This window comes from Oratosquilla oratoria, chromosome 12 (assembly GCF_046742065.1).
Source record: "Oratosquilla oratoria isolate Oo_2021 chromosome 12, ASM4674206v1, whole genome shotgun sequence".
NCBI classification, from domain to species: Eukaryota; Metazoa; Arthropoda; class Malacostraca; order Stomatopoda; family Squillidae; genus Oratosquilla; species Oratosquilla oratoria.
This window is the reverse complement of record NC_134788.1, coordinates 29,738,403-29,762,741: the sequence shown is the minus strand read 5'-3', so window position 1 is coordinate 29,762,741 and position 24,339 is coordinate 29,738,403. Positions and strand designations below refer to the sequence as shown.

Below are 24,339 nucleotides of genomic sequence, written 5' to 3'. Positions count from 1 at the left end.
TTTTTTAAATTCATGTATTGTTTTTGCACACACTACTTTTGCACCTAACTTGTTCCAGCTGTCTATTATTCTGTGAGGAAAGCTGTTTCTTTTTTCACATCTCTTCTATAGCTGTCTTTCTTGATTTTCTTTCCATGCCCTCTTGTATTTCTATCATCCCATTTTATCAGATTCTCTCTATCAATAATTTCTATGCCTCTCATGATTCTGTAAATAGCTATCAAATCTCCTTTCTCTCTTCTTTGCTCTAGTGTCTGTAGTTCAAGTTTTGCTAGTCTCTCTTCATATGATAGTTTTGAGAGTGTTGGTGCCAATTTTGTAATTGCTCTTTGTATCCTTTCAAGTTTTTTTTATACATTTTTTTGTACTTGGTGACCACATCATTGCAGCATATTCCAATCTTGGTCTTATCAGAGTGATTAGAATTTTCTTCACCATTTCTTCATCCAGGTATGTGAATGCCACTTTGATTGTTCTTATTAAATTATAAGTTTCTCCAAAAATCTTATCTATATGTTTCTCAGGTGACATATTATTCATAACAATGACTCCTAGGTCCTTTTCATTTTCTACTTTTTTTTATTCCTTCTTCTCCTAATTTATATGATCCTGTTATTCTGTTTTTGCTTTTTCCAAATTCCATTATACTACACTTATTAGTGTTGAACTCCATCTCCCACTTCCCACTCCATTCTCATACTTGTGTGTGTGTGTGTGTGTGTGTGTGTGTGTGTGTATTTACCTACCTAGTTGTATTTTACGGGAAGTGGAGCTATGCTTGTGGTGTCCCGTCTTCATATCTCATTTTATCTAAACTATTTTTAAATTCATGTATTGTTTTTGCACACGCCACTTTCTCATCTAACTTGTTCCAACTGCCTATTACTCTGTGAGGAAAGCTGTTCTTTTTCAGATCTCTTCTATAGCTGTCTTTCTTGATTTTCTTTCTGTGCCCTCTTGTATTTCTATCATCCCATTTTATCAGATTCTCTCTATCAATAATTTCTATTGTGTGTGTATTTATTTACCTAGTTGTATTTTATGGGACTGGAGCTATGCTCGTGTTGACCCAATTTTGTATCTCTCTACATCTAGTTTGCTTTTGAATTCATGTATATTTCTGGCATTAACTGTTTCACTGTTCAATTTGATCCAGACGTCAATCACTTCTGTGTGGGAAACTGTTCTTTTTCAGGTATCTTCTGTAATTGTCTTTCTTTAGTTTCTTTGCATGTCTTCTTGTTTCTCTTTTGTCCCATTTTGATAGGTCATCTCTATCAAGAACTTCCATTCCTTTCATAATTGTAAAGATGGTCAACAAATCGCCTCTCTCCCATCTCTGCTCTAGTGTTATCAGTTGTAGTTTCTCCAATCTTTGTTCATATGTCAAATTTGATAGTGTAGGTGCCATCTTGGTCGCCGGCTGCTCTCTGGATTCTTTCTAATTTCTTTGTGTTTTTCTTTGTGCTAGGTGCCCACAATGATATAGCATATTCTAGTTTCGGTCTTATCGATGCAACAATTACTTTCTTAACCATCTCTTCATCCATGTAGTCAAAGGCCACTTTCATAGATCTTAACAGTTTGTAAGTCTCTCCAAATATCTTGTTTACATGTTTGTCAGGACTCAAGTCACCTGTGATGGTTATTCCTAGGTCCCTCTCTGAGTTAACTTTTTTGACTTCTTTATCTCCAATCATATAGTTTCCTGAGACTATTTTTGCCTTTTCTGAACTCCATTATGCTACATTTTTTTATGTGTGTGTGTGTGTGTATTTACCTAGTTGTATTTACCTAGTTGTATTTTGCGGGAAGGGGAGCTATGCTCGTGTTGTCCCGCCTTTGTATCTTGCAGTGTCTAGTTTGTTTTTAAACTCATGAATGGTTTTTGCGCATACTATTTCATTGTCCAGTTTGTTCCAAGTGTCCAAAACTCTATGAGGAAAACTGTTTTTCTTCAGTTCTCTTCTATAGCTATGTTTTTTTATTTTCTTTCCATGTCCTCTTGTGTTTCTTTTGTCCCAGTTAAGTAAGTTCTCACTATCTAGTACCTCTGTGCCTTTCATGATTCTGTAGATGGTCAATAGGTCACCTCTCTCTCTTCTTTGCTCCAGTGTCGGTAACTCCAGTTTAGCCAATCTCTCTTCGTATGATAGGTTTGCAAGTGCAGGTGCCATTTTTGTAGCTGCTCTTTGGATTCTTTCTATTTTCTTTATATTCTTTTTGGTACTGGGGGACCACAATGTCGCTGCATACTCTAATCTAGGCCTTATCAATGTAACCAATATTTTTTTCATCATGTCTTCGTCCAAGTATGTAAACGCCACTTTTATTGATCTTAGCAAGTTGTAAGTCTCCCCGACAATTTTGTTAATCTGTATATCATAGGACAAGTCGTTCGTGATAATTACTCCCAAATCTTTTTCGGATCCTACTTTCTTTACTTCTTTGGTTCCAATTGTATATTTTCCTGATATTCTGTTTTTGCTTTTTCCAAACTCCATTATGCTACACTTCTTAGTATTAAAGTCCACTTCCCATTTCTGACTCCAGTTCCATACCCTATTTAGGTCTTCTTGCAGTGCTTCACAGTCCTCATCAGTTTCTATTTTCCTTAGCAGTTTGGCGTCATCGGCAAAGAAGCTCATGTAGCAGTTCACGTCCTCATCCATGTCATTCATATAGATAGCAAACATTATTGGTGCCAGCACAGATCCTTGCGGTACTCCACTGATCACCTCTTTCCAGTCTGAATATTTTTCTCTGAGCACTACTCTCATCTTTCTACCAGTCAGAAAGTCCTCTATCCATTTTAGTAGGTTTCCCTGTATTCCTCCTATGTGTTCCAGTTTTTTTAGTAGTTTTCTGTGTGGTACTTTGTCAAAGGCTTTTTGCAAGTCTAGGAATGCACAATCAGCCCATCCATTTCTTTCTTGCACTATGTCTATTAGTCTTGAGTAAAAGCATATTAAGTTTGTGGAGCATGATCTTCCTTGTCTGAATCCGAATTGTCTTGGGTTTAATATGTCATTGTCTTCCAGATGTTTTACCCATCTATTCTTGATTATTTTCTCACAAATTTTGGCAATGGTGCTTGTTAGTGATACTGGCCTATAGTTGGTGGGTTCTTCTTTGTTTCCTCCTTTGTGTATTGGTACAATGTTAGCGTTTTTCCAGTCCTCGGGTATCTTTCCTTCTTTGAGTGAGCTGTTTATTAAGATGTGTATTTTGTCTGTTAGTTCTTCTTTGCACTCCTTTAGAATCCAATTTGCAATACCGTCCGGGCCATGTGATTTTCTGACATCCAGCCTTGATAAATGTTCTGATATTTCCTTTAGTGATGCTGTAAACTCATTCATGAGGGGAGATTTCTTGTTTTTGTCTATGTCACAATTCGGTATTTTCTCTCTGGTGAAAACAGATTTAAAGTGATTGTTCATGACTTCGGCCATCTCTAAATCTTCTGTGTATTCTATGTTTCCTTGGCATAGTTTCACCAATTCCTGTTTGTTTTTAAGTTTACCATTCACATACCGATAGAATAGTTTGGGTTGCTCTTTGCATTTGTCTATAATATCCTTCTCATGGTTCCTTTTCTCCTCTCTTCTCACGTTAACATACTCATTTCTATAGTTAACATAAATTTGCCATTTGCTTTGTTTTTTGTCTTTTCTCCACTTTTTCCAAGCTTTGTCCCTTCTGTCTTTTGCCTCACTGCATCTTTTGTTGATGTGTGTGTGTGTGTGTGTGTGTGTGTGTGTGTGTGTGTGTGTATACATCCATATACCAATGGCTTTATCACCTTTACAAGCAAGGTAGCCAAAAAACAAAGCATAAAATCCACTCCCACCCATTCCATCCCCACATACTCCATTCCCATTCACCCCCCTCCCTCTTATCTTGGGTCATTCTGGATGACAGGTCATCCCTGCATCTCGCCCACTGCCCTGGGTCAAAGGTAATGTAGCAAGGCACAGCACATCCACAGCAAAGCCATTTCATTTAATCAGTGACCACCATCTCTGTCCCCTCATGCATGACGAGAAAACAGGTTGAAATCCCTTCAGGCTGTGTCAAAAATATAATTCAAATATACTCCTGTCCTGCACCTATTCCCTTCCATACATCTCAACATCATCCATACACAACCATTCTCCACTCACCCCTATTTTCTCCCTTCCCTCCTCAACAGACATTCCCCTCTTTCCCAATGCCCCTTTTACCTCATCCATCTATCTCATCCTTGGTTGACCCCTCATGTTCACTCCTTCCACCTCTTTTACTAATCTTTTTTCATTTATTCTTTCCATGTCTTCAAACCATCCCAGTACTCTTTCATCAACCCTATCTCCCAACTCCCTTTCCATCCCCGCTCTTCTCCTAACTTTGTTTCTCACTCTATCCAGCCTAGCAACTCCTACCATACTTCTCAGGCATTTCATCTCAAACACATTCAAACTCCTACTCTCTTATGTTCCATGTTTCTGCCCCATACAGTGCTGTGGGCACAATCACTCCTTCATAAAAGCTTTTCTTAGCATCCATTCCCAAATGTCTATTTTTCGTTACAATTTTGAATTCTCCAAGGCATTTACTTGCTTCTCTCAATCTATATTCTACCCCCCCACCTCCACTACTTTCTCACCATATTTGCACCCAAGTATCTAAAACTATCCACTTCCTCCAGTCTGTCTCCCTTAATACTCACTTCCAAGTTGCTGCCACATTCTCTCCTTATCTCATCACCTTACTTTTACCCACATTTATCTACCACTTCCTTCTTTTGCACACCATCACAAACTTTGCCACTAACTTCCTTAATCCCTCCTCTGATCCTGCCACAAGTGCAGTGTCATCAGCAAACAACAATTGGCTTATCTCCCATTGTTCTCTATTTTCTTTAATCATCTCCAATCCCCAGCCTACTCTTGCATTTACCTCTCTTACAACCCCATCCATGTATAGATTGAACAACCAAAGCGACATAACTCATCTCAGGCAAAGTCCTATTTTTACCTCAAACAATTAACTCTCTCCATTTCTGATTCTAACATAAGCTCTACTACTCTCGTAAAAACTCTTGACTGCTCTTAACAGCTTTCCTCCTATCCCATATATCTGCAATACCTCCCACAGTGACTTCCAGTCTACCCTGTCATAAGCCTTTTCCAAATTCTTAAAGGCCCAATATGTGAGTACATTCTTACCATTTCCTAAAACTTTCTGACATATCTGTCTTACACAAAAGTCTGATCTACACAACCCCTACCTGTCTTAAACCCACACTGTTCCTTACCAATTACTCCCACTATTCCTTTCCTAATCCTCTCAATCAAAACCCTTCCATAAGCCTTCCTAACTACAGTCAACAAACTGATCTCTCTGCAACTACTAAACTCACACATGTCCCCTTTTAGGGAGCAGGTTTTCTTGAATACATTTTCTGTTGAATAATACAGCATACTTGGTGTTAATGATCTTCTTATTAATGTTTTCAATCCTTCTCGCTATCTTTCTATCTGTAGGGGGAAGGGAGAACACTGCATTACCAAATGAATCCAAGGTGAATTTAGAAATAAAAACAAAGACATAACTTACATTTCACCTATATTTGAGCCATCTTCTGGTAATTTTATTTCCAGAAACTTCAAACTGTGGTTATGTATGACGCAAAGTGAATCAATGGGAGAGGTGCTGAGGTGCCTTTTAGTTTCTCCCTGGCATGCTGTGGGGTGCCCCATAGAGTTCCAAGGTTCCACACATTCTGTTGGATATTTATTTCTGGCTGATGATATCAGTACTGCTTCCATACATTTTAATTTTCTTGTAGTATTGTCCTTTGCCAGTACTATTGTGTTTTCATTCAGGTCCTCCTTTGATATTCTAGTTTAGTGTCCTTTTGTAATGTGGGATTTTATTGCCCCGTTTTGCCTATGTTATGTGAGTGATAAATTTTGGGTTGTGTGGCCAACATTCTTAAGATTTGCTAGTTGTTCTTCTCCTTCAATGTCTACAAAAATGTCATCAACATATCAAAAATACATACTTGGGCTCAGATCTATGGCATCAAGGACGGAATTCTCAATGTGGCACATATATGACTGGGCAAATAAGACACCTAGGTGCCCATGGTTACATTTTTTTTTTTTTTTTTTTAACATTCTGCCTGAGGGTCATCTGGAGGGTACTTTTATGCAAACTTGTAGCATTTTCTCAGTATATTAGAGTATATTGGCCATGCAACCCAAACTTTATCACAAAGACTCATGCCATAGCAAAACAGGGCAATAAAATCCCATATTACAAAAGTACATAAAACTAGCATTTCATGAGAGTACCTGAATAAAAAACAACAGTATTGGTAAGGGACAATAATAGAAGAAAACTAAAATGCATGGAAGCAGTATTGATAAGATATCATCAGCCAGAAAGAAATATCCAACAGAATATTTGTGGAGCCCTAGAGCTATATATATATATATATATATATATATATATATATATATATATATATATATATATATATATATATATATATATATATGTGTGTGTGTGTGTGTGTGTATTTACCTAGTTGTATTTTACGGGAAGGGGAGCTATGCTCATGGTGTCCTGTCTTCACATCTCATTTTATCTAAACTATTTTCAAATTCATGTATTGTTTTTGCACACACCACTTTCTCATCTAACTTGTTCCAACTCTCTATTACTCTGTGAGGAAAGCTGTTCTTTTTCAGATCTCTTCTATAGCTGTCTTTCTTGATTTTCTTTCCATGCCCTCTTGTATTTCTATCATCCCATTTTATCAGATTCTCTCTATCAATAATTTCTATGCCTTTCATGATTCTGTAAATAGCTATCAAATCTCCTCTCTCTCTTCTTTGCTCTATTGTCTGTAGTTCAAGTTTTGCTAGTCTTTCTTCATATGATAGTTTTGAGAGTGTTGATGCCAATTTTGTAATTGCTCTTTGTACTCTTTCAAGTTTTGTTATACATTTTTCTGTACTTGGTGACCACATCGTTGCTGCATATTCCAATCTTGGTCTTATCAGAGTGATTAGAATTTTCTTCACCATTTCTTCATCCAGGTATGTGAATGCCACTTTGATTGTTCTTATTGAATTATAAGTTTCTCCAAAAATCTTATCTATATGTTTCTCAGGTGACATATTATTCATAACAATGACTCCCAGGTCCTTCTCATTTTCTACTTTTTCTATTCCTTCTTCTCCCAATTTATATGATCCTGTTATTCTGTTTTTGCTTTTTCCAAATTCCATTATACTACACTTTTTAGTGTTGAACTCCATCTCCCACTTCCTACTCCATTCCCATAGTGTGTGTGTGTGTATATGCAAGGTAGAATGTAATATATAATAGCACCATATCTGTTAGTGTTTCTATCTATTTCATATGAGGTGATGGTATGTATGACGGATATGTTTAGATACAAAGGGAATTGAGTATGAGATGATTTGTGTATGAAAAATCCACAGTTATATTACAGTGTATTGTACAATTACAAAGAAATATCAATCTTATCATTATATTTTTTATTTTAGGATGAGGGTAACTATCACCTTTTTTTGGAAGCGCTATCTGTAGACCCCATATGCGTCATACGATAAAGAGAATCCAGTGTGACATCTGCAGCACAGCTATAGCACGAGTCATCTTAGATATTGCATGATGGCCCAAACTGAAGACAAGCATTTCCAGTGTGATCTGTGTGATTCTACCTTTTCAAAAAAGTGTGATCTCAAATGTCACAAAAGTCACCTTAAAGATCACATAATGATCCACAGAGGAGTGAAGCCTTTCCAGTGTGATCTTTGTGATTCTGCTTTCTCACAAAAGGGCTGTCTCACACAGCATATGAGGACCCACACAGGAAAAAACCCTTTCACAAGTGACCTTTGTAATTCTGTTTTCTCACAAAAGGGTAATCTCACACAGCATATGAGAACCCACAAAGGAGAAAAGCCTTTCCAGTGTGACCTGTGCAGTTCTGCTTTCTCACAAAAGAGTCATCTCAAAAATCATATGAGAACCCACACAGGAGAGAAGCCTTTCCGTTGTGACATTTGTGATTCTGCTTTCTCACAAAACAGTTATCTCAAAATTCATATGAGGACCCATACAGGAGAGAAGCCTTATCAGTGTGTCCTGTGCAATTCCGCTTTTTCAGTAAAGAGTAATCTCAAAAGTCATATGAGGACTCACACAGGAGAGAAGCCTTTCCAGCGTGAGATTTGTGATTCTCATTTCTCACAAAAGATTACTCTCAAGAGTCATATGAGAACCCACACAGGAGAGAAGCCTTTCCAGTGTGACATTTGTCATTCTGCTTTCTCAGAAAAGAATAAACTCAAAATACATATGAGAATCCACACAGGAGAGAAGCCTTTCCAGTGTGACATTTGTGATTCTGCTTTCTCAAAAGGGTGCTCTCTTACACGGCATATGAGGACCCACACAGGAGAGAAGCCTTTCCAGTGCGGCATTTGTGATTCTACTTTCACAGAGAAAAGTTCTGTCATAAAGCATATGAGGTTACACACAGGAGAAAAAACCTTTCCAGTGCGACCTTTGTGATTCTGCTTTTTCAAGAAAGGATAATTTCACACATCATTTAAGGATCCACACTGGAGAGAAGCCATTCCAATGTGACCTGTGCAATAAAGTTTTCTTACTAAAGTATCAACTCAAATCTCACATGATGATCCACACAGGAGAGAAGCCTTTCCAGTGTGGCCTTTGTGATTCTGCTTTCTCACAAAAGGGTACTCTAAAAAATCATGTGAGGACCCACACGGGAGAGAAGCCTTTCCAGTGTGACTTCTGCAGTTCTGCTTTTTCACAAAGTAGTCATCTCAATAATCATATGAGAACCCACACAGGAGAGAAGCCTTTCCAGTGTGACATTTGTGATTCTCATTTCTCACAAAAGACTAGTCTCAAAAGTCACATGAGGACCCACACAGGAGAGAAGCCTTTCCAGTGTGAGATTTGTGATTCTGCTTTCTCACAAAGGGGCTGTCTTACAGGGCATATGAGGACCCACACAGGAGAGAAGCCTTTCCAGTGCGACCTGTGTGATTCTACTTTCAAAGAGAAGAGTTCTGTCATAAGGCATATGAGGACACACACAGGAGGGAAACCTTTCGAGTGTGACCTTTGTGATTCTGCTTTTTCAAGAAAGGATCATCTCTCACATCATTTAAGGACCCACACAGGAGAGAAGCCATTCCAGTGTGACATTTGTGATTCTGCTTTCGCAGAAAAGCGTCATCTTAAAAGACATATGAGAACCCACACAGGAGAGAAGCCTTTCCAATGTGACATTTGTGATTCTCATTTCTCACTAAAGAGTAATCTCAAAAGTCACATGAGGACCCACACAGGAGAGAAGCCTTTCCAGTGTGACATTTGTCATTCTGCTTTCTCAAAAAAGAATAATCTCACACAGCATATGAGGACCCACACAGGAGAGAAGCCTTTCCAGTGCGACCTGTGTGATTCTACTTTCACAGAGAAGAGTTCTGTCATAAAGCATGTGAGGTTACACACAGGAGAAAAACCTTTCCAGTGTGACCTTTGTGATTCTGCTTTCTCAAGAAAGGATCGTCTCACACATCATTTAAGGGCCCACACAGGAGAGAAGCCTTTCCAGTGTGACGTGTGCAATAAAGTTTTCTTACTAAAGTATCGACTCAAATCTCACATGATGGTCCACACAGGAGAGAAGCCTTTCCAGTGTGACCTTTGTGATTCTTCTTTCTCAAAAAAGGGTACTCTAAAAAATCATGTGAGGACCCACACAGGAGAGAAGCCTGTGTCTTACAGGGCATATGAGGACCCACACAGGAGAGAAGCCTTTCCAGTGTGACTTGTGTAGTTCTGCTTTTTCACAAAAGAGTACTCTCAAAAATCATATGAGAACCCACACAGGAGAGAAGCCTTTCCAATGTGACATTTGTGATTCTGCTTTTTCATTACAAGGTAATCTCGAAAAACATATGATGACCCACACATGACAGAAGCCTTTCCAGTGTGACATTTGTCATTCTGCTTTCTCAGAAAAACTTAGTCTCAAAATACGTATGAGGACCCACACAGGAGAGAAGCCATTCCATTGTGGTCTATGCGATAAAGTTTTATTAGAAAGGTATCTCCTTGAATATCGATTGATGATCCACACAGGAGAGAAGCCTTTTCAGTGTGATCTTTGTGATTCTGCTTTCTCAAGAAAGGATTTACTCAACATATGAGGATCCACTCAGGAGAAAAGCCTTTCCAGTGTGACCATTGTGATTCTGCTTTCTCACAAAATGGCTACCTCACATAGCTTATGAGGACCCACACAGAAGAGAAGCCTTTCCAGTGTTACCTATGTGATTCTACTTTCACAGAGAAGAGTTCTCTCATTCAGTAGATGAAAATCATCAGAGGAGAGAAACTTTTCCAGTGTGACCTTTGTGATTCTGTTTTCTCAAGAAAGGATTCTCTCGCATATATAAGGACGACCAGCACACGAGAGAGGCCAATCCAGTGTGGCCTGCACAATAAAGTTTTCTCACAAAAGTATCAACTCAAAGCTTACATGATGATCCACACAGTAGAGAAACCTTTCCAATGTGACCTTTGTGATTCTGTTTCCTCAAGAAAGGGTTCTGTAACAAAGCATACAAGGATCCATTTATGAGGAAAGCCCTTCCTGTGTGACCTGGGTAACAAGGCTTTCTTACAAAAGGATGCTCTCACACACCATATGGATCCACCTAGCCTTTTCACTGTGACCTTTGTGATTGTGCTTTCTCAAGAAATGATTTTCTCCTCACAGAGCATATCCGGACCCACACTAAAGAGGAACCTTTCCAGTGCGACCTGTGCTCTTCTGCTCTATTCTCACCAAAGAGGTCTCTCAGTCCTCACATGGTGACCTACACTGGAGAGAAGTCATTCCAGTATGACCTGTGCAATAGAAAATGTTCCCTCTAAGTTCCGCACATGTGTGCATTTACATATGTATTACATCTAGCGTTCAAAAGGAAAAATGTGTACAACAAGGTATTCAAGATGAAATTGAAATGTAATTAGAAAAATCATATAAGTTCATGATAATGAATTCAAAACAAAAGATATGATTTTGAGAATCTATTAATGACTGCTTCACATTTTGAGACCATTTGTATGGTGTTCAGCAGTTATTCATTACTAGTACTTGTTCATTCAAATGAGATAAATCAAGAAGCATATTTAACTTTTGCCCCCTCAAGTGACCCTGATGGTCTGACAACTGAATACACTTTTTTTTTTCTGTATCAAATTTTATGTCAAATTCAAAGGATATGAAATACAAACAAACTGCTAGCTGCTAGTGAATGGATGGATGAAATATTGAAAACTGCTACATCCATTGACATGACAAATTCCCTGATGATGAGGTACAAGAATGATCAAAGATATCTATTTCAAATTGTTCTCATTTGGTTGTGAACGTGCTTTTCTGGAAGATACTACTGAAATAACTGGCCGGTTTATTTATTTTGTTTTATTATTATTATTATTATTTTTTTAAATAAAAAATCCAAAGTGATATAAAATTTTACATAAACGGTGGTATTTACTTTTCTGTTCTGTAATGTAGCAAAGTCGAGGAATATTGGAGTAACGTAGCATCTAGTGCAGATTATGAACGAGGTTTTAGTCCATAAAAAACAAACTTGGAAACTGTTCAGGAGAACATCATTTAGATATGCTTATGAGGTTGAAAATCTACCAAATATATGGCAATTCAATAAATGTAGATATTTTGTGTGAAGAATGGGTGACAGAAAAGACTTGAAATAAGTAGAGGCTAGAACTAAAAAATTTCAGAATTGGTAGTGGAATTGAGTCTAAATGAAGGTAATCAGTCATTAATATTTATCTTTTGTTTGTACTCCTTATCAGATAAATATGTATTAGATATTTTGTCATTGTTTTTACACAAAAAAAACTATTGAAATACAAAATTAGTGTAACATAAGAAACAATAGAATTAGAATATATGCCTAATGATTTGTTTTATTTATGGAAAGCCAAATTTGAGAAGTATTTCAAATACATAATAAGATACTAAACTAGGTGGCAATCGGAGAGTGCATGCCTCCCAGTAAAGCATGATAAGACACTAGATTTACATAAAGCTTCTTTAATGACATTATAAACTACTTGGCACTGGTTTGACCATACAAACTTGACATTGTTTTTTGTTAACTCATAGCGCGGTGACAAAATTTCAGAAAACTTAGGGATAAGTCTACTATAGTGGGTGACTAATCCAAGAAACGACTGTAGCTCATGCAAGTTTTCTGGTACAGGATCATCCCGAATAGCTTTAACCTTATTTGGTGGTGATGGAGATAAGCCTTCTCCAGAAATTACATAGCTAAGGAAATCAATGACAGTTTTATTAAACTCGCATTTTTCCAGATTCAACTTGACATTAGCTTTAGCCAATTTATTCAAAACAAGCTTAACTTTATTACTTTGGTCTTCTCTCGACTTGGCACATATAAGGATGTCATCTAGATAAACAATTAAACCATCAATATCACCTAATAACTATGATATGTACCTTTGAAAAATTCCTGGCGGTGATGCCACTCCAAAAGGTAATCCCTTTTCAGTTGAGATAACAAGGTATTTCTGGTCTTCAGAAACCTTTATTTGCAAATATGCATTACACAAGTCAAGCTTACAGAACACCTTATTATCTCCAACTGTAGCCAACATTTCATCAAGCTTAGGTAGTGGGCATTTCTCAATATTAATTTGACCATTCAAATGCTTAAAATCAGCACAAATTCTCATTTTCCCTGAATCTTTCAAGACGGGTACAATGGGTAAAGCCCAATCGCTATAAGCTACAGGTTCTATGACTTCATTTTCTACAAGCTCCTGTATAGCAATATCAACTAACTCTTTGTGTGTTAAGGGCACTAGCCTTGCTTTGATGAATTTAGGAGTAGCATCTTTTTTCACATATATTTTAGCTTCAACTCCTTTGATAGGTAAATTGTCATTTACTTTATAACTATCCAAAAGTTGTTTAGGATTATCAGAAACATCCATGTCGTTTACTGAGTTCACTTTCGAAGCTTCATCTTTATGCCTACTTTGTTCATTAGATCTCTCCCACATAAATCATTACAGTGTGAATCAGTAACAAAAAAGATATGATTTGCACAATAGTTATTAAACCTTACTACAAGATCAACTTGACCTTTTACCTTAATTTGATGACCTCCATAAGCAGTCAATTCTTTGGAAGATGGAGTCATTTTAACATTTAGTACTTTTATCCAATTTTCACCTAACAGTGAAACACATGAACCAGAATCTATCTCTAAAGGTATAGATTTATCATTTAACACGAAATTGTACATATCTGGTTTAACAGATTTGAGACAATTACAAGAGACTTTCAGCAACGTGTTTTTATCAACAACATTATAAGCACTACGCTGGTGTTCTTCATGTTCCGGTTCCGGTTCAGAAACTGGTTTGACGTTTTTGTTCTTAAAACTTTTAGAGCTATTTTGCTTGTATGCATCCTTTTGCTTAATTCTACCATTATTTTCTAAATGGCCCTGTTGACCACAATAGCGGCATTCCGAGTCTTTAAACGTACAAGCAGAACTTGGATGCAGGAAACCACAATGCTTACACCTTGACACAGTCTTGCTATGCACCGCAGAACAACAAATTCCCTAGTCATACACTGAGACACACGGACATTTGCCAAAATGGGAAGAGGCACGACCTCTCCGAACGGGCTTATGAAAGAGAAATAGAAGACTGGTAGAAGCTGCCTACATCACACTGGGAGAGGTCACGAGCATAAGACGGCTCTGTCAACCCATCATTGCCTTCTGTCAAGGTGGTCCTTGAGGGAGTAACGGACCAATCAACGTGGTGATCAGTTCTCAGACGTCCAGCGGGATGGTCCGCAATGATAGTATATATACTGTCAATAAATGTTGCCTTTGTAATATTTGTGAGATTCATGGTATACTTTATAATGTATTACATTTTTTTCTTCTTTTTTACAATTTCAGGAGAGGTAGTAATGAATATTTTGTGGTGATAGTTCAGGGTTTTTCTCCTCCGACTTTATTAAGTAAAGCATATTTTTTCTTGACACTCGTTTGGGACTTTGTAAGGATTTCTTAGAAAATTCTGTGTGTAGTAATAAAGGTAGACGTGATATCCCCAAAAGATACATACATATACCAAGGCTTTTTCCCCCTTACAAGGGAGGTAGCCAAAAAGGGAAAGGCATAAAAACACTCCCACCCATTTCATCCCTAAATACACTCCACACCCCTCCCACCCTTCCTCTCATCTGAGCACCTCCTGGATGACGGGTCATCCCTGCACCCTGCCCACCACCCTGGGTCAGAAGCAGTGTCGCAAGACACAGTACATCCACAGCAAGGCCGCTTCATTTAATCGGCGACCCCCCCTCTCCGTCCCCCTTTGCATATAAGGAGAGGACGGGGAGAAATCCCTTCGGGCTGCGTCAAAATTTACTCACACATACTACCCCCCCCACCCCCGCCCATTCCTCCTCATGCAGTCACAACATCATCCATATACAACCATTCTCCACTCACCTCTGTCTTCCGTCCTCTCCCTTCCTTCCTCAACAGACATTCCCCTCTTCCCCAAAGCCCCCTTCACCCCATCCATCCACCTCATCCTAGGACGTCCCATCATGTTCACTCCCTCCACATCTGCCTTCCATACCTCTTTTACTGGTCTTTCTTCACTCATTCTTTCCATGTGTCCAAACCATCCTAATATTCTTTCATCAACCCTCTCTCCCAAATCCTTTTTCACCCCTGTTCTCCTCCTCACCTCCTCATTTCTCACTCTATCTAGTCTAGTAACCCCCACCATACTTCTCAGACACCTCATCTCAAACACATTCAAACTCCTTCTCTCTTCTTCTCTTATGTTCCACGTTTCTGCCCCATACAGTGCTGTTGGCACAATCACTCCTTCATACAGTCTCCTCTTCGCATCCATTCCCAAATGTCTATTTCTCATTACACTCTTTAAACCACCAAGGCATTTACTCGCTTCTCTCAATCTACATTCTACCTCCACCTTCACTCCACCTTTTCCTGCTACACTTGCACCCAAGTATCTAAAACTATCCACTTCCTCCAGTCGCTCTCCCTTAATGTTCACTTCCAGTCTACTGCCACTTTCACCCCTTGTACATCTCATCACCTTACTTTTACCTACATTTATCTTTAGCTTTCTTCTATCACATACTCTCCCAAACTCTGCCACCAGCTTCCTCAATCCCTCCTCTGACCCTGCCACAAGCGCAGTGTCGTCCGCAAACAACAGCTGGCTCACCTCCCACTTTTCTCCATTTTCTTTAACCATCTCCAATTCCTGACTCACTACCCTAGCATTCACCTCTCGCACCACCCCATCCATGTATAAGATAGCCTATATAAATTCTTGCAAGTGTTCCTCCATTTTCCCATCATCGTTTCTAAATTATTCCCTACTTCTGTATGGCTTTTGCCCTCCAATTTATTTATCTCGGTGTTATCACTTGTGAACACGTCGTCTCCATGGTTACCATCCGACGACATCTTGACTGTGGCATGGTCAACCATCTTTTCTCTGTTTCGTAACTACTAAGAAATGAAAACCACGACATTCAACGAAAATTCAATCTAATCCCACTTTTGACAGCAGTTAAACCTTATCTACTCTACTCGCTTCTGAAGTAGCATAAAAAGGTAATTATACAACCATATAGGCTACTTCCAGAGGGAGAAAAGATACCCATTTTTTTCTTTTCTTTTGCAATCTATTTCTAAACTTATCGTACACCATGTAAACAATCACTAACTCAACTTTACCGCTAAAGCAACTTACACTACACTGTGCTCAATATAATAAATCCGTAAATGCACAGTATCACTATACCATAACCCACAAACACGGCCTCACCACAGTAAACTAAGATTTTCATGAGGGGAACCAGATATCCCTATTTAACAGAATACGCAAAACAACTTCTCTACTGCATTCAGAAATGCGCATTGTTTTATTCCGTCACATCGTGATCTTGTGCCTCTCCATCATCTGACACTAGATTCATCAAGTAACACTGCGGAAGTAAAAGTACAAACATAGGACATGGTGAAACAGCTTAAGCTTCGGGCTACCTCTCTGGGACTCTGCCTGGCCTCGGGTACGCCGATCCAATCTGGCCACCTAGCTGGCTGGCGTACGACGTGAACGCATATGCCCGAGTACCAAAGTACGCAATACAAATGATGTTTACATAACCTAACATTACCTTTGTAACAATATGTATATGAGTGTGTATGTATTAATGCATGTGTATGCATGTATGTTTACCTAGTTGTATCTTACGGGAACGGGAACTACGCTCGTTGTCCCACCTTATCTCGCAGTGTCTAGTTTGGCCTTAAATTCGTGTATGGTTTTTGTACACACTATTGTTTCGCCCCGTGAGTGTGCGTTAATGTGATTCACCTTGGTCTTTGGATCACGTGTTGGACTCGTGATCGGCAGCTATTTTCCCTCCCGAAAGAGAGCTCAGAGTTCATGTACGACCGATCTATAGGCAATGCTTTAACCTTACACTCATACACCCTCCCAATTCTCCGCCCACGAGAATTGGAGTAACGACTCGAAGCGCAGTGATACTGAAATTATTTTCAGCCCTGGGCAGGATTCGAACCTGGACCGCCGTAGTGACAGTCTGGGACTCTACCATCCGCGCCACGGAGTCTTGTACTTGTGTATAAATATCTTTATGACGATAATGAAATACCTTTGTAACATTTTTTAGGGATGTCACTCGTTCACAGACCTGTAGGATATATGTTCATTTCTTAAGATAATTCGTTGCTTCAGAATTTTGCCAAAGAGAAAATAGGACATGTAATATCACCGTAACTATATTAACCATTAACACATTTTACGTAGTATTTATTGGTTGGGATTGATTTGGATATATAATCACATAGGACAAATCACGTGTAAAGATATAAAACAGAAAAAGAAATGTAGAATAGAAATAGCAATGTATAAATACAAATACAAAAAAGATGTAGGTATATAAAACAGAAATAGAAATGTAGAATAGAAATAGCAGTGCATAATTAGATACAAAATATAGATATATAAAACAGAAAAATAGAACATATAGAACATAAGATATAGAATATAAATCATAAGATATAAACTATAGAAATCTAAAACCTAAACCACAGAATAGAAAGTAGAAATGTGAAAATAGAAAAATTTATAGCCTAGAAAATTGAAAAGCTATACCTACGCCCTTACGCATGTGTGTTTACATATAACACCACAGTCTGCCAAGCCTAGAGTTGCGTTCTTTCAGTTATTTGTTGAGCTTGTTTTCGTGGATGTGCTTCGTACAAGCCAAACAATTATGCTTTCTTCGTGAATTCGTAAGTGCAATCATATAGTGGTAAGGTAGCTTAGTGCATGAGTTGTGTGTTCACATCACTTGCAACACTTCAGTTCCCGTTTGGCAGTGTATTCTGAGCAGGGGTAGATGCGTTGTTATTAATAAAGATGTTTACTATTCTCACGGCAGTAATTACCTGTGTCATTGGTAATCTCTTATAATTGTATACCGAACTCCATATATAGTACCGCAAACTTATAGTGGCGCCAGTAGGTATTAAGAAAAAAATGTGTGAACATATGTATGTTTACCTGGGGGATAGGTTAGGTTAATTCAAATTGGGTTTTGCATATGCAGTTCTTAACTCTCATTAGCTAGTTATCATTGAGTATTTTGAATCCTATATGTTAGTATCACAAATTAATATTAACATTGGTAGTGATGTAAAAAAAAAAGTGAGACTGGGAAACGTTTATATTTATCACTCTGTGTAACCTGTATGTTTCTTTTGATTCAGGAACCTTTTCTGAATCTTCAAATCACACCTATCGTAACTTTAGATAAAATAGCATTAAACTCCCCTCCCTTATATTTATTGAATTTATAAAGTAATTTTGGCTTAAAATTGGGAAACTGAGAATTTGCTTAAGGTTAAAGTTAACCCGTGGCTTCGAGTTTTCAAACACATAAGTGTCCCGCTGGATATGGCCACTTTCGTCAGTCTACTAGATCACTCCCAGAGCTCTGGACGAGGAGACGCTTATCTTGAAACCTGACAGCAAGGGACCTTTCCACATATTCTGAACAAAAGCCTCTTATTTCTGATTTACTTCAGACCACAAAGTCTGAGAATGCCGGTCTCACTAATTGCTGAACAAACCGAACAAAACCGAGAAAAGCCGAACAAAACAACAAAACCCAAACAAGGACAGGTTTTGCTCAAATGCACACTTCTATATATATATATGGTTGCATTATTTGAACTATTTTCTTTAAAATGTGTGATTTCCATGTGTAATATGATCAAAGAGAACTTAAGTTTTTATCCTCTGCAATTTTACCGACCCCAGCTACGACTCGTCCAGCCCCCCGTCTATGATCACTGGTGGTATGGATCAAACTACACTCTTTTAAGTTTCTTACTGTTGTGTTATTAGTGTAATAGACTGCATATAGTTGAATCATTTAAACTCTTTTCTTTAAAATGTGTGATTTTCATGTAATTTGACCAAAGAGAAGATATGTTTTAGCCTCTGCAGTATGACCGACCACAGCTACAAATACCATAACAAATTAGCATATGGTTGCATTATTTGAACTATTTTCTTTAAAAGGTGTGATTTTCATGTAGTTTGATTAAAGAGAAGTAACGTTTTTATCCTCTGCAAAATTGCCGACCCCAGCTACGATTCGTGGTTACAAATTTACCGCTAGCCTGCCATCTATGTTCTGCGAATGCAGATCATCACTGGGCGTCAGAGTTGCCAGATTGGCGTTTTTAATGCCAAATTTTGTATTTTTTGGAATGTTTTTACTGTGGCAGGAAAATTTGTTAGGTGGCATTTTTGGGAATTTGGCATTGGGGGGGGGGGGTTAAATGCCCGGTCATGATGAGAGATCACTCTTTTACTAGTATCAAGAATTAAATGATGATGTATGTGAATGATATATATTTATCTTGGTTATATCATGTGGGAAATGTTGCAAAGATTTTGTGCCTAGCCAAAGGATGTTTCAGCTCTTCTTTAGTGAAAATATGTATGAACGGAGTAGTGCATCAAACATTTCTAAATCTGATGATGCTTTTGATTATATTTAGACACAATAGAAAAGTCACAAATGTATTTTTTATTTATGTATGTCAGAGTCTCTAGGAGGTTGTTTAATAAACTGGTTTAATTTATTGTAGAGGATACCAAAAAGTTTACTTAGGAACTTAAACGTAATGTATGGAGTAATACATTTTATTTTAGTTATTAATATTTTTTCTTTCTCACATAATACGGAGTATAATATATTTTATTTTGGAAGTTCATATCTTTCTTTCCTTTTCACACACAGTCTTGAAAGTAGATTTATTTCAGAGGATGGTGGTTTATTACAGTACCACTAGAATTAAATGATGATGTACATGAATGATATAAATTGATCTTGGTCATATCATGTGACATTGTTTTATATTGGCTAGTCAACAGTAAAAAATATTTTTATATTGTAATTGTAGTTATACACATTATTTTTAACTACTTGATCTTGGTTATATCATGTGGTATTGTATTATATTGGCTAGTCAACAGTAAAAAATATTTTTCATATTGTAATTGTAGTTATACACATTATTTTTAACTACACATGTAAAACCAAATGCAAAAATAAAATCTTAGAAAATGTAATGGTTGGCATTTTTGGGGCATGTTTTAAAAACAATTTGGCAGGTTTTGGCAGCATTTTGTCAGAATTTAGTTTTTTTCCTGGTAGAAAACCTGGCAACCCTGTTGAGCGTGGTTCATGGAGTTGGCCAAAAACATTATACTTATAGAATTTCTTGTGAGGTTCGAACATGTGGGGGCATATTTGCATACTAACTTGAATAAATGTAGAGTGAAAACTATTGTTGTTTATTTCTTTATAATATAAAGATTACATGAATATTGCATACAATTAAATACAAAATTTTCATCAAATTTTATTTAAAAACGCTATACAAAATTTATAGGCTATGAAATATGACATTGCATACATTGTATTATGCAAAGTAGACCACTTGAAAAAAGCAACTGATGAAGCAGAGCGCTTTCGTATATTACATATTCAATGCAAAAAGTACATAGTTGAATAGAAATACATATTTTGTATATACATGAAAAAGGAATACAAAAACTCCATTAAATATTGATGTCAACTGCACCGTGTTCCATCATGCCAACCAAGAAGACCACAGAATGGACTGGGATAACGCACCAATTATATTCAAATCCCATTGTAGCTTTCAAAGTGGTACCATCGCAAATGCCAAGATATTCCGCAAGCTACGTTCCAAGAACTCGGTGAGATGTCCCTTGCAGGGAGCACAAAAAGGGAACAAATATTTTTGCGCAATACACCAAGTACATTGACACCTATAACCTTGGGCAAGTTTGAATTTAAGATTTGTTATATTCTTGGGGGTGTTTCTCGGCATGTTTCAAGTATCGGTTATCGGTCCCCCCCCCCCATAACAATCCTGGATCCGTGCCTGGGTGGTATGGATCAAAGTTCATTCTATTTAGAAACACTATTGTGTTTTTAGTGTAATAGACTGCATATAGTTGAATTATTTTCTTTAAAAGGTGTATATTCCATATAATATGATCAAAGAGAAGTTACGTTTTTATTCGCAGAGATATGATAGATTCTGAATGGAGAACATTCACGCTCAATTGCTCATCACATCGATTACGCCCTGTCATTTACCCTAGTCTCTATCTCTGATTGACGAGCTACACCACACCGAAATTACCGAAAGTACTGCTACCCGAGACTTCCCCCTTCTTGAGGAATCTCGCTCTGGCAGGATTATGTCCAGGTCTCACGCGTCAAGGCGCACTCGGGCCTCGTGTTCAATAATTGGTGCTAGATTACAAAGGCGGAGCATGCCGACAGGAGACCTTTTGGCCCATATCTAGGTCGGATATGAGAAAAAATCATAATAACAAAAGATTGATAAATAGAAACTATAATAATGTAAATAACAAATAGAATACATAAATAAATGCAAAGATATAGTTAGATAATAAACAGGTTTCGTGCGTTAAGCGACTTATTTAGCACCAAAAGGATTTTTTTTATGTTCATTCATCCATTCATTCATAAATAAATAAATGAAAGTAAATAAAGAATGACCAAAGTAGTTATGTTGGTGCTCAAAATATAATAATGGCATTTTGGTGTTCTAAATTTTAAGTAAACAAAGAAACGAGTTAAGCGTAAACATGTCCAACTTCAGAATAAACTTAAATACATGTGCGAGCAGCATCGCGATGGCATATCAAATGCCAATGATTTCCTTCATTGTGTTGGAAGAAGTCTGCGATCATGAACTAAAAGTTTCAATAAACTGTGTTTTTCATGATGATATCTGTGCTACAACGTTGACAAATACCGGTGATTCTACTCGTCTTACATAATTGTAAACTTATTAAAGTGAATGATTATATTACATTGTATTGAAAAATGTATATCATATGTGTCTATACATAGTAAAGAATTATTTATACATAAATTTCAATCATTCTGGAATGATTATATTACATTGTATTGAAAATAATGTATATCATATGTGTCTATAAATAATAAAGTTGTATATACATGAATTTCAATCTCTTTTTTTCTTAATACAGATATTTTAAGCGGGTTATCCTATTATAACTTGAAGATGAGGACTAATTGTCCAGAAGACTAAATGCCCGAAGACCACAGTTATTTTGCAAAGGAAGATCAATTGTCAGAAGACTAAATTTCCGAAGACTAAATGTCCAAAGACTAAATGTGACAATGGTTAATCAATTAATAAAGGTTTATTGTATAAATTATGTACATGGATGTATACATTAATATACAATGCTGGTAACAGCACCCCAGTGGGAGAGTTGTCGTGCCCTAGTGGGTGGAAGGTGAGAGCGTGGTTCATACTTTCACAGTTGTTATTGGTCAATTTGAACAGAAGATTATGATTTTGTTGAAGTTGAAACACATGAGAACGCAACGAGGGAACCAGTTTCTCACTAAAGTACTTTGCGAACTTCGGTAAATCCTTATCGAATTTTAAGATTTTTTTTTTTTGTATTTTGGTTTTACATGTGTAGTTAAAAATAATGTATATAACTACAATTACAATATGAAAAATATTTTTTACTGTTGACTAGCCAATATAATACAATACCACATGATGTAACCAAGATCAAGTAGTTAAAAATAATGTGTATAACTACAATTACAATATAAAAAAAATTACTGTTGACTAGCCAATATAAAACAATGTCACATGATATGACCAAGATCAATTTATATCATTCATGTACATCATCATTTAATTCTAGTGGTACTGTAATAAACCACCATCCTCTGAAATAAATCTACTTCAAGACTGTGTGAAAAGGAAAGAAAGATATGAACTTCCAAAATAAAATATATTATACTCCGTATTATGTGAGAAAGAAAAAATATTAATAACTAAAATAAAATGTATTACTCCATATATTACGTTTAAGTTCCTAAGTAAACTTTTTGGTATCCTCTACAATAAATTAAACCAGTTTATTAAACAACCTCCTAGAGACTCTGACATACATAAATAAAAAATACATTTGTGACTTTTCTATTGTGTCTAAATATAATCAAAAGCATCATCAGATCTAGAAATGTTTGATGCACTACTCCGTTCATACATATTTTCACTAAAGAAGAGCTGAAACATCCTTTGGCTAGGCACAAAATCTTGACAACATTTCCCACATGATATAACCAAGAAAAATTTATATCATTCATATACATCATCATTTAATTCTTGATACAAGTAAAAGAGTGATCTCTCATCACGACCGGGCATTTAAAAACGCCCCCCAAAAATGCCAAATTCTCAAAAATGCCACCTAACAAATTTTCCTGCCAAACACAGTAAAAACATTCCAAAAAATACAAAATTTGGCATCCCTGACACTCAGTGATGATCTACATTCGCAGAACATAGATGGCAGGCTAGCGGTAAATTTGTAACCACGAATCGTAGCTGGGGTCGGTAATTTTGCAGAGGATAAAAACGTTACTTCTCTTTGATCAAATTACATGAAAATCACACCTTTTAAAGAAAATAGTTCAAATAATGCAACCATATGCTAATTTGTTACGGTATTTGTAGCTGTGGTCGGTCATACTGCAGAGGCTAAAACATAACTTCTCTTTGGTCAAATTACATGAAAATCACATATTTTAAAGAAAAGAGTTCAAATAATTCAACTATATGCAGTCTATTACACTAATAACACAACAGTAAGAAACTTAAAAGAGTGTAGTTTGATCCATACCACCAGTGATCATAGACGGCGGGCTGGACGAGTCGTAGCTGGGGTCGGTAAAATTGCAGAGGATAAAAACTTAAGTTCTCTTTGATCATATTACACATGGAAATCACACATCTTAAAGAAAATAGTTCAAATAATGCAACCATACATATATAGAAGTGTGCATTTGAGCAAAACCTGTCCTTGTTTGGGTTTTGTTGTTTTGTTCGGCTTTTCTCGGTTTGTTCGGCAATTAGTGAGACCCGAGAATGCTAACAAGTAAGTTCTCAGATTTTGCCATTGAATTTATTGTTCCACAGTTGCCTTAGGTTCAATTTTCTCAGATTTTAGTGAGATTAATTCTTTCATATTTAGTCAATTTTCTCTAATTTGAGAATTTAATATTTGATATTTTAATTTAACTTCTTTTTTGCTCTCAATTTCGACTTTAAACGATATCCCCCTTATGTCGTATGCCGCTATCTAGCGCTTTATTTTTTAAAGTTATGATAGGTGGTTACGAGGTCCGGTTTCCTGATGTTTTTTTCGTACCAAATTTATTTGGACTTTGCTAATTTCCTCGTTTGAGGCCTTTGTTTTCTTTGAGGGAAATTTACCGGTGAATGAGGGGGCACTATTATATCCATATTCTTTCAAAGTTTATTGAAATCTACTGTGATCTTGGTAGCCTCTGTTGTTACTAATCGTGGTTTCCCTTGTTTTGTCTGCTCTTTTCTGTGTAAAAACTGTTGTACAGTAGAAGCCCAATTTAACGAATCTCAATATAGTGGAAGCTCAAATTAACAAACTGCAAATAGC

The 24,339-nt window shown here is 37.0% G+C and overlaps 1 protein-coding gene across 5 annotated transcripts in view; it reads left to right on the top strand.

The window, feature by feature from the left end:
* Positions 1-24,339, top strand: part of LOC143031192 (uncharacterized) — a 52,997-nt gene that overhangs the window by 15,598 nt on the left and 13,060 nt on the right. For 2 of the 5 annotated variants that reach the window (XM_076194727.1, XM_076194726.1), the window contains exon 2: positions 7,563-8,595. The exons of 1 other annotated variant lie outside the window; for it this stretch is intronic. In XM_076194727.1, the coding sequence (XP_076050842.1) occupies positions 7,687-8,595 (909 nt within the window). In that variant the 5' untranslated portion in view covers positions 7,563-7,686. Of the gene's footprint in view, positions 1-7,562; positions 8,596-17,402; positions 17,543-24,339 lie in introns of those variants that run through there. 2 more of the 5 variants (XM_076194728.1, XM_076194729.1) reach the window with 2 other exon arrangements.